The 16025-nt window shown below is 36.2% G+C and overlaps 3 protein-coding genes across 3 annotated transcripts in view; 2 read left to right on the forward strand and 1 right to left on the reverse strand.

The window, feature by feature from the left end:
• Positions 8457 to 12338, forward strand: LOC105176607. The gene is made up of 5 exons (XM_011099475.2): positions 8457 to 8857; positions 9298 to 9493; positions 10031 to 10669; positions 11423 to 11615; positions 12104 to 12338. The coding sequence occupies exons 1-4, from the start codon at positions 8700 to 8702 to the stop codon at positions 11612 to 11614; spliced, it is 1185 nt and encodes a 394-aa protein (XP_011097777.1). The 5' UTR covers positions 8457 to 8699; the 3' UTR covers position 11615; positions 12104 to 12338.
• On the reverse strand, positions 12517 to 14768 carry LOC105176630 (pectinesterase QRT1). Its single transcript, XM_011099502.2, has 5 exons — positions 14426 to 14768; positions 13475 to 13670; positions 13187 to 13390; positions 12859 to 13091; positions 12517 to 12730 (listed from the first exon to the last, which is right to left on the reverse strand). The coding sequence occupies exons 1-5, from the start codon at positions 14674 to 14676 to the stop codon at positions 12583 to 12585; spliced, it is 1032 nt and encodes a 343-aa protein (XP_011097804.1). The 5' UTR covers positions 14677 to 14768; the 3' UTR covers positions 12517 to 12582.
• LOC105176608 (30S ribosomal protein S10, chloroplastic) overlaps positions 15934 to 16025 on the forward strand; it is a 3349-nt gene continuing 3257 nt past the window's right edge. The window contains exon 1 of the mRNA XM_011099476.2: positions 15934 to 15978. Within this exon, the coding sequence (XP_011097778.2) occupies positions 15934 to 15978 (45 nt within the window). The remainder of the gene's footprint in view (positions 15979 to 16025) is intronic.

The following is a 16025-nucleotide window of genomic DNA, read 5'->3' on the forward strand; positions in this document are numbered from 1 at the left end:
TGGATATAGAAGAAGTGAGGTGTTGCTTTTATTTTCTACACCAACGAATGCTATTTGCGTCTTGTTACATTTGTCATTCTCCTTCAATTTCTAAGTCTTCATTTATATCTACACAACCCTTTTTCTCGTGCTGGATGTCACATCGCAATATTATATGCTCATTAAAGGTATTGTGTGTCTTTTTGGTCTATTTATATCATTTGTAACATTTTTGTGTGTTTGTATAGATGTGTATTCTCATTTTTATTTATCTGATATGAATGAGTATTTATTGAAATAAAAAGCAATAACAGGACAGAAGAGAGTGCATTGTCCCTCTTCTTTTTTCCTTTCAATATATCTTGTTAGCAAAAGTGATCTTGGATTGATTTACTTTACTAGAGGGGATATAGTGAGAGAAAATAAGTGGAGGATTGCTAAAATCTGATAAATGCCTTGGGTGGTTATGATCTACCAACCAATTCTTGAATTGGTTGACAGCGACCACTACAAAATGTTGTAGTTTTGAACCCTGACTTTAGTGCGCGTAGCCATTTTGATTTCCTTCATGCTAATAACAGTCTCTATAATTTTTACCCTTGAATCACATGGTAGTTTCTATAGCATCACCTTGATTTTTGGGTACTCGCATGGAAGAGGGAGAATGGTCCTTTTGCTCAGAAATAATTAATCAGTTATATATGCTGTAATGATGCTTGACTTATGCTTGTGCTTACATGTGGCTTACTGTTTATCAAGTAAAGAATTAATCATTCACCTGCCCAAGTTTCTGTTATTTTTATTCCTTCAGGTACTTATGGGTAGTTTCATACATATTTGAGTGGTAACAGTTTTCTAGTAATGTGGTTTTGGTATTGCAAAAACACGGATATTAGGCCTATAAGTTGTTGAATCTGTCGTGTTGCTTGATAAATGACACATATGTTCTTGTGGCTCTTCTTTATAAAGTGAATGATTTCTTTACTGGAAGGAGATACTACCTTTAACTTTTTGGAGAGAGGTAAGTTTAATGAAATAATCAAAATCCATTACAAGTTTTTCTGCTAACTTTGTTAAAGGTTGAGGCGTCTTGTGTGATTTATGTTTCACCTGCCCAAGTTTCTGTTATTTTTCTGCCTTCAGGTACTTATGGGAAGTTTGATACATATTTGAGTGGTAACAATTTTCTAGTAATATGGTATTGGTATTGCAAAAACTTGAATACTACGCCTATAAGTTGTTGAATCTGTGGTGTTGCTTGATAAATGACACATATGTTCTTGTGGCTCTTCTTTAGAAAGTGAATGATTTCTTTACTAGAAGGAGACACTAGCTTTAACTTTTTGGAGAGAGGTAAGTTTCATGAAATAATCAAAATCCATTACAAGTTTTTATGCTAACTTTGTTAAAGGTTTAGGTGTCTTGTGTGATTTATGTTTCTTGTCGCTTGGACTTCTGCTGAAATGCCTTAGTAAATACAAAGCTAACCCAGTGCTAATTGCTTTTTGTTAACCATCCCATGCATTCATAGTATTTTGGATTTAGATTTACTTTCTGATCTCATGTTACTTTTGAGCAGTATGGGTAGTTAGATTACCTTGAAGGTATTTTTCTATTTCTTTTTTATTTTTCTTTTTATGGAATTGAAGGCACTTTTCTTCTGAATCAGGTAAATTGCAGGAATTGAAACGCAGACGAAGAAAGAGGAAGAACAGGAAGGAGAAGAGGAGAATGAGGAGTCACCATCATTCAGATGATGATTGTTCTTATGATTCTCCTGATTTGCGGTATAAAGGAGGAGCAAGAAGGCATATTCAGACTCTGATTCCGACGTCGGCGCTTCAGATGATTCGTGAGTGGGTAGGACAAGAAGCGGTATGAGAAGAAGAGCAGAAAAGATCGCCATGAAGAGGACTAGCTTCTACAGTGGGTGATATATCTTGTGCTTTTAAGGTTCCTCTAAACTGCTGCTAAGTATGCCCTATTCAATCTTTAATGTGGTGGTTGATGAGCTTCTTGATGAAAATAACTTTAGCTTAGTGGATAATACATTAGTTTGGTGAATTTGTTGTTTTTCAGTTTGATGTAATGTATCGTTTTAATTGCTTTGTTCTTCTGGTTGTAAGAATTCTGATATTTACTGAATATGGTATGTGTGATTCTGATATGTTATCGGTCCTATTAGTTGAAATATTGCAGTAATGCTTTGGAATTTTTTTGAGTTTAAAGTTGTTTTACTTGTTGGTTGCTATTCCATGCTTTGGAGGAAGCCTGCCTGTGGGCATCAAGAAGAGCTTAACTATTGTTGCCCCTTTCAACCCAGTGCTAATATTCGAGCAAAGAAGGTTGCAGCATTTTCTAGTGTGTTTTATTTATGTAATTGAATCAGGGCAATGATTTTTGGATTAATATTATCCAGTTTCTGGATCAACCTCTCTAAAAATCATGATCTGGTGTAGCAAGTTTCTGTTGAGATCATGATGTCCAGGAATATATTTTTATATGTTCTAATCAGCCACTGCATTTTTTTTTCAATTTTATCGTCCACAAACTTTAGAAGTTTTGCTGAATGATGCCCTCTCTTTGTTCTGGCTTTTCCATTTCCTTGTTTGTGCGCCTTTTTGTGTGTGTGTGCGGTGTGTGTGTGTGTGCGTTTGCGCGGTGTACGCCTGTGTGTTACTGTAGAACATGTTTTACTTCTATTTTGAACATAGAAGAAGTGAGACACTATCTTTAACTCTTTGGAAGAGAGGTAAGTTTCATGAAGTAATCAAAATCCATTACATGTTTTTATGCTAACTTTGTTAAAGGTTGAGGCGTCTTGTGTGATTTATGTTTCTAGTCGCTTGGCTTTTGTTGAAATGCCTTTGTAAATACAAAGCTAACTTAGTGCTAATTGCTTTCTGTTAACCATCTCATGTATTAATAGCTTTTTTTGTTTTGGTTTACTTTATGATCTAATGTTGCTTTTTTGAGCAGTATGGGTAATTAGATTTAATTGAAGGTATTTTTCTATTTCTTTTTTGTTTTTCTTTTTAAGGAATTGAAAGCACTTTTCTTCTAAATCAGGTAAATTACAGGAATTGAAATGCAGACGAAGAAAGAGGAAGAGTAGGAAGGAGAAGAGGAGGATGAGTCACCATCATTCAGATTATGATTCTTCTTATGATTCTCCTGATTTGCGGCATGAAGGAGGAGCAAGAAGGCATATTTAGACTCTGATTCCAACGTCAGTACTTCAGATGATTCGCGAGTGGGTAGGGGCAAGAAGCGGTCTGAGAAGAAGATCAGGAAATATCGCCATGGAGAGGACTAGCTTCTATAGTGGGTGATATATCTTGTGCTTTTAAGGTTCCTCTAAACTGCTGGTAAGTATGCCTTATTCAATCTTTAATCTGGTGGTTGATGAGTTTTTTGATGAAAATCGCTTTAGCTTATTGGACAATACATTAGTTTGACGCATTTGCTGTTTTTCAATTTGATGTAATTTATCATTTTAATTGCTTTGTTCTTCTGGTTGTAAGAATTCTGATATTTATTGAATATGCTATGTGTGATTCCGACATGTGATCGGTCCTATTAGTTGAAATATTGCAGTAATGCTTTGGAATTTTTTTGAGTTTAAAGTTGTTTTACTTGTTGGTTGCTATTCCATGCTTTGGGGGAAGCCTGCCTGTGGGCATCAAGAAGAGCTTAACTATTGTTGCCCCTTTCAACCCAGTGCTAATATTGGAGCAAAGAAGGTTGCAGCATTTCCTAGTGTGTTTTATTATGTAATTGCATTAGGAAAATGATTTTTTGATTAATATTATCCAGTTTCTGGATCAACCTCTCTGAAAATCATGATCTGGTATAGCAAGTTTCTGTTGAGATCATGATATCCAGGAATGTATTTTTATATGTTCAAATCAGCTACTGCATTCTTTTTCAATTTTATTGTTCACAAACTTGAGAAGTTTTGCTGAATGATGCCCCCTCCTCGTTCCGACTTTTCCATTTTCTTCTTTGTGCGCCTTTTTTTTGTGTGTGTCTGTGAGTGTGTGTGTGAATGTTCGGGGTGTGTGTGTGTGTGCGTTTGCTGTGTGTGTGTGTGTGTGTGTGTGTGTGAGTGTATGTGTGGTGTGTGTGTGTGTGCATGTGGTGTGTGCGGTGTGTGTGTGCGTGTGGTGTGTGCGTTTGCGGGGTGTGTTTGTGTGTGTGTGTCACTGTACAACATGTTTTACTTCTATTTTGAACATAGAAGAAGTGAGACACTATCTTTAACTTTTTGGAAGAGAGGTAAGTTTCATGAAGTAATCAAAATCCATTACATATTTTAATGCTAACTTTGTTAAAGGTTGAGGCGTCTTGTGTGTTTTAAGTTTCTAGTCGCTTGGCTTTTGCTGAAATGCCTTAGTAAATACAAAAGCTAACCCAGTGCTAATTGCTTTCTGTTAACCATCCCATGTATTCATAGCATTTTTTATTTTGGTTTACTTTATGATCTAATGTTGCTTCTGAGCAGTATGGTCAATTAGATTTAATTGAAGGTATTTTTCTATTTCTCTTTTGTTTTTCTTTTTATGGAATTGAAGGCACTTTTTCTTCTAAATCAGGTAAATTGTAGGAATTGAAACGCAGACGAAGAAAGAGGAAGAGTAGGAAGGAGAAGAGGAGGAGGAGGAGTCACCATCATTCAGATGATGATTCTTCTTATGTTTCTCCTGATTTGCGGCATAAAGGAGGAGCATGATGGCATATTCAGACTCTGATTCCGACGTCAGTACTTCAGATGATTCGCGAGTGGGTAGGGGCAAGAAGCAGTCTGAGAAGAAGAGCAGGAAACATCGCCATGAAGAGGACTAGCTTCTATAGTGGGTGATATGTCTTGTGCTTTTGGAAACATCGCCATGAAGAGGACTAGCTTCTATAGTGGGTGATATGTCTTGTGCTTTTAAGGTTCCTCTAATTTGCTGCTAAGTATGCCCTATTCAATCTTTAATCTGGTGGTTGATGAGCTTCTTGATGAAAATCACTTTAGCTTAGTGGACAATACATTAGTTTGGTGCATTTGCTATTTTTTAATTTGATGTAATTTATCATTTTAATTGCTTTGTTCTTTTGGTTGTAAGAATTATGATATTTACTGAGTATGCTATGTGTGATTACGACGTGTGATCGGTCCTGTTAGTTGAAATATTGCAGTAATGCTTTGGAATTTCTTTGAGTTTAAAGTTGTTTTACTTGTTGGTTGCTATTCCATGCTTTGGGGGAAGCCTGCCTGTGGGGATCAAGAAGAGTTTAACTATTGCTGCTCCTTTGAACCCAGTACTAATATTGGAGCAATTAAGGTTGCAGCATTTCCTAGTGTCTTTTTTTTATGTAATTGCATTAGGGCAATGATTTTTTGATTAATATTATCCAATTTCTGGATCAACCTCTCTGAAAATCATGATCTGGTGTAGTAGGTTTTTGTTGAGATCATGAAGTCTAGGAATATATTTTTATATGTTCTAATCAACTACTATATTTCTTTTTCAATTTTATCGACCAAAAACTTGAGAAGTTTTGTTGAATGATGCCCCCTCCTTGTTCCGACTTTTCCATTTCCTTATTTGTGCGTCTTGTTTTTTGTGTGTTTGTGTCTGTGAGTGCATGTGGTGTGTGAGTGTGTGTTTGCATGTGTGTGTGGGGTGTGTGCGTGTGGTGGGGGTGTGTGTGTGTGTGCATGTGCGGTGTGTGTGTGTATGTATGTGTGTGTGTGTGTGTGTGTGTGCGCGTGTCACTGTAGAACATGTTTTACTTCTATTTTGAACATTGAAGAAGAGATGTGTTGCCTTTATCTTCTACGCCAACGAATGTCATCTCCGTCTTGTTACATTTGCCATTCTCCTTTAATTTCTAAGTCTTCATTTCTATCTACACAATCCTTTATCTCGTGTAGGATGTCACCATAGTTTTGGAACATTTTATGTTCATTACGGGTATTTTGTGTCTTTGTGGTCTATTTATTTTCTTTTGTAACATTTTTGTGTGCTTGCATAATGTGTGTTCTCATTTTTTATTACCTAATATGAATGAGTATTTATTGAAATGAAGAGCAATAACAGGACAGGAGAGAATGGATTGTCCATCTTCTTTTTTCCTTCAAATATATCTCATTAGCAAGAGTTGTCTTGAATTGATTTACTTTACTAGAGGGGATATAGTGAGAGAAAATGAGTGGAGAATTGATAAAATCTGATTAATACCTTGAGTGGTTATGATCTGCTAATCAATTTTTGAATTAGTTGCCAACGACCACTACAAAATATTGCAGTTTTGAACCCCGACTTTGGTGCGTTTAGCCTTTTTTATTTCCTTCCTGCTAATAGCGGTTTCTATAATTTTTACCCTTAAATCACATGGTAGTTTCTGTAGCATCACCTTGATTTTTAAGTACTCAAATGGAAGAGGGAGAATGGTCCTTTTGCTCAGGAACAATTAATCAGTTATATATGTTGTAGCTGATGCTTGACTCATGTTTGTCCTTACATGTGACTTACTGTTTATCAGGTAAAAAACTAATCATTCACTTGCCCAAGTTTCTGTTATTTTTCTGCCTTTAAGTACTTATGGGCAGTTTCATACATATTTGAGTGATAACAATTTTCCAATAATGTTGTTTTGGTATTGTAGAAACCAGGATATTAGGTCTATAAGTTGTTAAATCTATGGTGTTGCTTGATAAATGGAACATATGTTCTTGTTGCTCTTCTTTAGAAAGTGAATGATTCCTTTACTGGAAGGAGACAATAGCTTTAACTTTTTGGAAGAGAGGTAAGTTTCATAAAGTAATCAAAATTCATTACAAGTTTTTACGCTAACTTTGTTAAAGATTGAGGCTTCTTGTGTGATTTATATTTCTTGCCGCTTGGACTTTTGCTGAAATGCCTTAGTAAATACAAAACTAATTCAATGCTAATTGCTTTCTGTTAACCATCCCATGTATTCATAGCATTTCTTTATTTTGGTTTACTTTATGATCTAATGTTGCTTTTGAGCAGTATGGGTAATTAGATTACCTTAAAGGTACTTTCTATTTCTTTTTTGTTTTTGTTTTTAAGGAATCGAAGGGACTTTTCTTCTGAATCAGGTAAATTGCAGGAATTGAAGCGCAGGCGAAGAAAGAGGAAGAGTAGGAAGGAGAAGATGAGGAGGAGGAGTCACCATCATTTAGATGATGATTCTTCTGATGATTCTGCTGATCTGCGGCATAAAAGGAGGAGCAAGAAGGCATATTCAGACTCTGATTCCCACGTCAGTACTTCAGATGATTCGCGAGTGGGTAGGGGCAAGAAGCGGTCTGAGAAGAAGAGCAAGAAATATCGCAATGAACAGGACTAGTTTCTACAGTGGGTGATATGTCTTGTGCTTTTAAGGTTCCTCTAAACTGCTGTTAAGTTTGCCTTATTCAATCTTTAATCTGGTGGTTGATGAGCTTCTTGATGAAAATCACTTTAGCTTAGTGGACAATGCATTAGTTTGGTGCATTTGTTGTTTTTCAGTTAGATGTAAGGTATCCTTTAATTGCTTTGTTCTTCTGGTTGTAAGAATTCTGATATTTACTGAGTATGCTATGTGTGATTCGGACATGTGATCGGTCCTGTTAGTTGAAATATTACAGTAATGCTTTGGAATTTTTTTTGAGTTTAAAGTTGTTTTACTTGTTGGTTGTTGTTCCATGCTTTGGGGGAAGCCTGCCTGTGGGCATCAAGAAGAGCCTAACTATTGCTGCTCCTTTGAATCCAGTGCTATTATTGGAGCAACGAAGGTTGTAGCATTTTCTAGTATGTTTTATTTATGTAATTACATTAGGTCAATGATTTAATGATTAATATTATCCAGTTTCTCGATCAACCTCTTTGAAAATCATGATCTGGTGTAGCAGGTTTCTGTTGAGATCTTGATGTCCAAGAATATACTTTTATATGTTCTAATCAGCTACTGTATTTCTTTTTCAATTTTATCGACTACAAACTTGAGAAGTTTTGCTGAATGATGCCCCCTCCTTGTTCCGACTTTTCCATTTCCTTGTTTGTGCGTCTTTTTCTTTGTGTCTGTGGGTGTGTGTGAGTGTGTGTGGTGTGTGGGTGTGTATGTGTGCGTGTTGTGTGTGTGTGTGTGGGGTGTGCGTGCGTGTGTGGTATGTGTGTGCGTGTGCGGAGGGTGTGTGTGTCACTGTAGAACATGTTTTACTTCTATTTTGAATATAGAAAAAGTGAGGTATTGCTTTTATCTTCTATGCCACGAATATTGTGAGATCAAATTTATTAGATTTTGAGGCAATATTTTGAAAATATTTTAATTAAGTGAGAAAGAAAAATATTAATTTTATAAATTACGAAATTAAAAGTGCAACATCACCGGTCGTGCAGGATAAAAAATGCAATTTGGCCCATAAGTTAAGTTTTTACAAATTTTCAAAAATATTGGAATAAGTAGGGGCAAGACACCCCACTGCTACACAAAAATGCTTTTTGTATTTTAGGAATCGCGCCATTTTCATTTGTATCAAAGGTTTTCGTTCATCGTGGCATTGGCACTGAACCCATCGGAACGCAAAAACTCCCAGTGCTCCATGAATTCCGTAATCCGATTCCGGTAGTTATCTCTGCTGCGGGCACGGATATCTTGTTGTTCTCCGAATCGAGGAAGACCAGCGCACCTCCGATTAGGGTTTTGGTTGAAGGTTGTAAGAAATGAATTCCGGCGATCTCAACAAAATATGGGAAATCAAAACGCTGAAGAGAAAACCTAAAGAAGAAGAGGCCCGGAAGATTTTAGACAGAGTCGCAAATCAGGTCCAGCCCATCATGCGTAAACACAATTGGAGGGTCAAAGTGCTTTCTGAGTTCTGGTATCAACTTTACTGCTTTTCATGTATGTGTTTTGGTAATCAAATAGAGAATTACAGGACATGCAAAAAGAATTACGAACTTGTGGTTTTTATATTCTTTATTTTATGAATTTGCAATTGAAGCTACATCCTTTGATTGTTTGGATTGGAGGATTTGGGATTTAACGATTTCTATCTATCATATCGCATTTCATTGCAATTGTTTAGTCTAATTTTCGGTTGAAGATTTCAGCTGCATGGGTGCCAGTTTTCAGCTCCAATTTCAATTATTATGATGGATATCTGAATCTTCTCATACTTCTGCCTTTTTTTTTTTTTTAAATCAATAAATGTGGAGCAACGCAATTCAAACGGTTTACATGATATGTCCAGTCAAAACTATGCTTGTTTGGTTCATTATCTCGTACCATGTAGTATATTTTGGAATCTACATTTTGCAGTCCGCAAAATGGGCGTCTTCTGGGCTTGAATGTAGGACGCGGTATACATGTAAAATTGAGGCTTAGGAGGGCAAACAAAGACGAGGAATTCCTTCCTTTCCATGAGGTCCTGGATACAATGCTCCATGAACTATGCCACAATGCTCATGGCCCGCATAATGCCAACTTCTACAAGCTTTGGGATGAACTTCGAAAGGTATATGCCGGCTTACATGGTGGTACACCAGTGTTATGTGTGCTTATGCTGGTTTGAGGAGAGTGCATATGATGATCCCTATAGTTTAAGAAGAAATAACTAAGCTTTTCATGATACCAGAATTAAGAACTATGAAAATGCTCTTCCAAGATTGGGGAGGTGGGTTGTGGGTTTCCTTTTGTCTCAATTTTATCTCCATATGCAATTGATGGTCTTTTGCAAGGCTGGTAATTACAAAATGAAGAATGTTTGGGAACACCTTTTGAGTTGGCAGCCTGCATTTTTCAGAATAAGATTTGCTTGGGCCCGGTTTGTTTACCTTATCTGTTTACTTCTTTCCATACATATTAAATGCATAACGAACTTGGTCATCATTGGTGTTCATATCGACCTCATCTCACGAACTTTAGCTGGCAGCCATTTTAGTTTTCTTCAGTATTTAAAATAGTCAAAAGTTGTTTGTAAAGATAAGTAATCAACATATTTAAATGGCGAATGTGACTTGTTTGACTTGAATGTGATCCACAATGTCCATAGGAATGCGAAGACCTCATAAACAAAGGGATAAGTGGTTCAGGACAGGGGTTTGATCTTCCTGGAAGGCGTTTGGGTGGAGTCTCCCGTAAACCTCTTTCATCTCTTCACCAGGCTGTGTTGACTGCCGCAGAAAATAGGGCTCGTCTTGGATCCTTGCTGCCTTCAGGACCTAAGAGAATTGGTGGTGATAGTTCTATTATGGTTGCACTTAGTCCTATGCAGGCTGCTGCAATGGCAGCTGAAAGAAGATTACAGGATAATATCTGGTGTGGCTCAGAATTCTATGATGTATCCGAAGAAGATGAATCTTCAGATAGAGGATGCTGTTCGGAGATTCCAAGCACTGCACTTGATGGACTGGATATGAAGGTAAAATCTTGGAAAAGAAGGAGAGAATCAGATGATGTTTCTGTACTCGAGTCTAACAATGGTGAACAAGAATCCAGTGTCATAGACCTGGATAAACCTGTTTCGAAATCAGGATCCATGTTCCGTTCACATGAAATACCTCCTAATAAGAATTACCAAAGAGATTTGTCTACAGAAGCTTCAACTTCCACATCCATATCTAGCCATGATCTGATCCATGATGACCAATGTCGCACATGGCAATGTAGAGCATGCACGTTGCTGAACCCAGTGAGTTAAATGCTCTTTTGTTTTTCTTCCTTTTCATGTTTCTGGTGTTTTTTCTCCCCTGACTCACCATTATGTGAGAAATCTGTCTTTCTTCTGCATTTATTTTGCATCTGTTTATCTGTATATATCATGCTATATAGGGTTTGTAGTCTGTATAGCTGAGTATTCAAGCTCTCAGTAATAGATGGGCTTGCTACAACAGACAAGTAAGTGGCATCAAATGCTGTCTTTCAACTATGCATTTCACTTGATAGTAACTAGTTAACTGTAACCAATAGCTTGAGAACTCTTGATTATACTGAATGCAAAATATTAAATGGTTGAGACTATCTCCTCGGGTGAACTTAAATAGCTAAATCAGAGTTAGTGAAAGAAGTTTGTTCTTAACTGTTTCTTCTGTCTTTACTTGCTTCCACTTGTATCTAGTTACATCTCCATGTGTTCTGCGATATGTGTGTTTGACATCATTTTTACATAAATTGACCAACTTCTAATACTTGCTTGTAAGTTGTATCTCATTTGTCCCAAGTTTTATCGGCATTCGCATGAAATTTTTTAGCATAATCTTATAGATGATGTAGGTGAATTAGGTGGCTCTTACCATTCTGTAGATTTGTAGCATGGAAAATCATGTGCTAAGCGGTTCTTTATAGCTTGTTGACCCTCTCTTTATTCTTCAAGAAATTGGCATATGTAATAATGTCTTTTGCCCTCATCCTATGTAGCTGATGAATTGTTTTGGTGATTATGCAGCCATTAGCTCCAGTATGTGAGCTTTGCAGAACCCAAAAGCCCAAAGATGATAAGCTGAAAACAGTGATCTGGTCATGTAAATTTTGTACTTTGGAAAATGATTCGAAGATGGAAAAATGTGCTGCATGTGGAGCTTGGAGATATTCATATGGTCCACCTGTAGCTACTTCATCACCCAATCTTGGCACTTGAGGTAAAATTTAACTGCTGATAATTTTTGTATCCATAGTTGAGCAATTTATTCCAATGTTTTGATTCCTTCATTGTGGTGATATTTTTTTAGTTGTCTTCCTGTGGCTGCTCATTTCAGTTGCATTTTGATATATTGTATGTTCTGCACCGTTTTTCACTGGAAGTAGATTTTGGTGAAAGTGATCAAATCGCATGTAAGTGGGTTTTTACAGCTCATGCTAAGCTCAACTGAGTGATATAGGTTCTTGTCCTGAATACATGGCAATTTTATGTTAAAATAATATAATCAAATACTCTGAAAGCTCAAAAGTGGAGTAGATTGACTGCTTTCTCTCTATGGTTGCAGAAAGCCTTTATAACATGTCAGTTTAATCTCGTATTTTTGCTGTTTTATTTTCTTTTCTTCTGCTTCCCCTAAACTTGTTTTTTTCTGTATTTCTTGAGAACAAATTGGAAACTAGGGCACTAATACTTGATACTTTGTTTCAGATTGATTGGTGAAAGGGCTTAGAGAAGTAGCGGGATGGTGCATTTCTCATTCAACACTCTTTTAATCATATGCAAGTTCGCCATGGATTATGTTTGACTCATTTTTTGGCTCTCGGGGTAATAGAACTTGTTTCAACATACCTGAACACTATGGAATTCATGTTGTGAAAAGCACAAACCACAAAGTATATTTTGACAGCTGTCTCAGTTATATTTCAATGAAATTTTGAAGCCAGGCGGTGTGTCGTCTAGTCGCTTGCATCTGAATGAATGAATTTTGGTACTTGTGGAAAAAAGAAAAAGGGTTTAGTGCAATTTACGCTAGTCGCTTACATAAAACTCAGAATGTTTAACGAAAACATTCGTGAAATTATAATATAAATTTTGATTGTGAAGGAAAAAAGAAAGAAAAAACAAATACTCTATAAACTGATAGAACTCGATTCACATGAAATCATTTTGCCACCGGAGATTGTAACTTAGAGTTCCAGCCATAGTTCCCCACTTATGAATGTTGAATCTAGATAAGGTTTAGCTTCCTTGTAGCTCATCCCTTTTGACCACCCGACTCTTCCTCCTCTGTCTGCTCCCTTCCCTCTGCACTCGTACTCTCCAAGCACCAAAGTACTGCATGAACAAACACATACATGACATAAAATTCCAGGGTTTTCTTTATATAAGGAGTTCTTTTGTATAAAGTTTGGACTTCATGAGGAGTCAATGTAATTATCTTATATCAGAACCGAATACCATACCTGTGTCCAGACGGAACTCCAATGTCCGACCATCCTTCTGTTTTAATGTCTATGTCTAATTCGGTATACGAATATATCACTCTTGAGTAATCCCCCCAGGCTCTGCCCAAGTACACAGGTCCAGTTCCACTGACGGTGCAGTTCACAAACGAGAAGCCTGAATCATCGTCAGCCGAGTTCCTACTCTGAGCTGCTATAGCAAATGCATTCCCCACAACAGACAGTGTGCATTCCTGTAAGCATCATTTACTCAACAAATTTAGTATTTAAAAAAAAATCAGATGAAATGAAAATACAAGAGACAGATCGATGACAATGGTTGAGATACCTGATACAGTGATCTTCCGTTGCCAAATATGAAATCTGTGGATCCCTGAATGAAACACTGGTAGAAATAATGTGTTCCGGTTTCATCCAGAAGTGTGTCCTGTGATCCCAGAAACCTGACTTTGTAAAACACGGCCTTGTCGCCTGCTATCCTCAATGCTACAGCTTGGTATCCCTGGCCACCAATTGGAGCAACTACTGTGTTCTGCTAAGGGAAACAGACAGAAAAATTGAGGTTTGTTGTAGTTTTATTATACATTAAGTGATGGACTGAGAGGTTCTATAATGCCTGGAATGTGATCCCAGCTGCACAAAAATAGTCTGATTCTACTATGACGGAGGATGAATTCCACGTCCCGATCTGGCCCCCTTTCCCGTCATCATCGGAAGCTTTGTCATGCCATGTTATGACTGTTTCGGTTGCTTTGTCTTGGTACCCGATGAGTGAAATGTATGGCTTTGATTTAGGAATATGAACCTTTTCACTGCATAAGATTTCAAGAATGTTGTCAGATTATTCTGGCGATCAGGGTTGTACGACACACTCGATGGGTGTGTAAAAATATTTAAAAGAATATAAATAATTATATAGGTGGTGCATTTTGTTGTATGTATTTATGTGATTGGCTTTTCCACAAATGAAGGAAAATGAATATAATACTTGAAATAGAGAGAAAACAAAGTTTAAGAGAAAATAATAATTTGAAAAGAATTGACATAAAAATAATAATTCTGAATGAAAAATATGAATAGTAAATAATTATTTAAAATGAATAGTATCATCACTTGAAAATAGTAGGAACAAAGGTGAAAATTAGTAATAAAATAAAAGGAAAAAAAAATTATGAGACTAGCAACACTGAAAGAATGCCGATCAATTGGTATACAGTGAAAATAATCAAACTCTTGCTAAGTGAATTTATTTAAGGTTATTTGTAAATAATGCAATACATTTGTCATGTAATTGATATAAAATTAAAAAAAAATATGATCAATTACATGACAAGTGTATCATATCTATTCATTTTAATAAGTGAAATTGGAATAAAAGAGTTAAAACCCACCCAATAAATCTAACTTTAAAGTTTTAAACATGGGTTGTCAGTAAGAATCGACCTCGATGTACAACTAGAAAACAACTCCCACCGCCTAGAAAACACACATACACAACAACATGCGATATGAACAAATAAAAAAAAAAAACACAAAATCAAAAACAAAAAGGTGATGTTTTTGAGACCTGTAAACTCCAGGAAGAATGTGAATTTTAACTCTATGTGCATTATTTTCGGGCACCATATCAACTGCAGCTTGCACTGTCACCGAATCTCCACCACCATTCTTATCAACCACTATAGCTCCATCATCCACTTTCAAGTCATCCCACGTTATGTAATTCCCGTTACAATATTGTCCGAACACCACTTGGGTTCCTGTCCATACCACCAGAAGTACAACCAGAAAGCCACCACTCAAACCTGACAGATTCATCGCCCAAAGGGGTTTTCGTGTATCCAATTAAGGTACAATCAAGAAACAACAATTACTGCACCACAATCATTATCAGTTGATGAGTAATGAGAAGAAGAAGAAGAAGTGATCATGGCAATAAATATATGTAGAGTTTTTCTTGCCATGTGTGTGTTTGTGTGCATGTTTAACGTAAATGGAAAGTTGCCATTTTAATTCTCTAAGTATGGAGGGTGCCAGTTTTAGCAATTCTGTCATGTAATATAAAAATTTGGTTTGTCCGGACCAAGTTTGCTAAGATGACTGGAAAAGTGAACTCAATTGAGCTGGTTATGTGCATTTTTTGGGTTGTTTTTGTGTTCAATCTGTCGAATTTTGAAAATTACAAAACGAAGTTGGCCAAAATTGATTCATGCAAAATTAAAATTGTCATTCGTTTGTATTTATAGAATTAAAATTACAAAATAATAATAATTTTTCCTTAATTGAAGTGAATAATGTAATCTTTATATATATATATATATATATATATATCCTGTGTATATTACATGAAATATAAAATATAATATTAATCAGAATAGAAAATCCAATCTCTATATGTAAACTTCCATGTGTATTAGATCTCTCTCTCTCACCTAATATATCATACCATATTTCTTTTTTAATAAAGTTGGGTTCATCACTACATGATCTCATAAGTCAAAATTAGTGTTTCTCAACAAATTATGGTAGAGTTTTTTCTTTTTTTTTTTTTATAATTTAGGTAGAATTGATAATTATATTATTACATCAATATTTGAATAAATTTGAGTGACTGGACAATACATTGATTCAATCAATACATCAATATAATTAAAAATATAAAATAAAAAATTACAATGAATTGAGAAATACATCACATATTCAGTAAGATTCGAACCTATAATTTTAAACTAATTTATGGAATTTTAACCTTAACCACTAGGCCAAAAAATTATCGACAAATTATGGTGGAGTTAGAAGAATGTTGAGTTTTGCAAATAAGCAATTTAGTGGGCCTACAAAATTGAAAAAGGCCAGGCCCACCAAAGAAGGGAGTTGAGCCCAATTTAATATGGGCCCCCAGTTTTATTTTTGGGCCCAAGAATTATCGCTCCAGCCTATCAAAAAGAAAAATAAAAATTAAAAATCAGACTTGTGGATAAAGCTACTGTTGAGAGCTTCCCGGTGCAGTTTCATTCCTTTGATACCCAAATTCAAATCCCCAGCGGCAGAGGAGAAGAGGCTTCAGAATCGGCAATGGCTTCAATTTCTTCGTCTTCTGTCTCGACGATGGCGTTCTCGGTATGCAATTCCTCTGGTATTTCTACCAGGCCCCAGCTCTCTTTCCC

Source organism: Sesamum indicum, linkage group LG14 (assembly GCF_000512975.1).
Source record: "Sesamum indicum cultivar Zhongzhi No. 13 linkage group LG14, S_indicum_v1.0, whole genome shotgun sequence".
Taxonomy (NCBI): Eukaryota; Viridiplantae; Streptophyta; class Magnoliopsida; order Lamiales; family Pedaliaceae; genus Sesamum; species Sesamum indicum.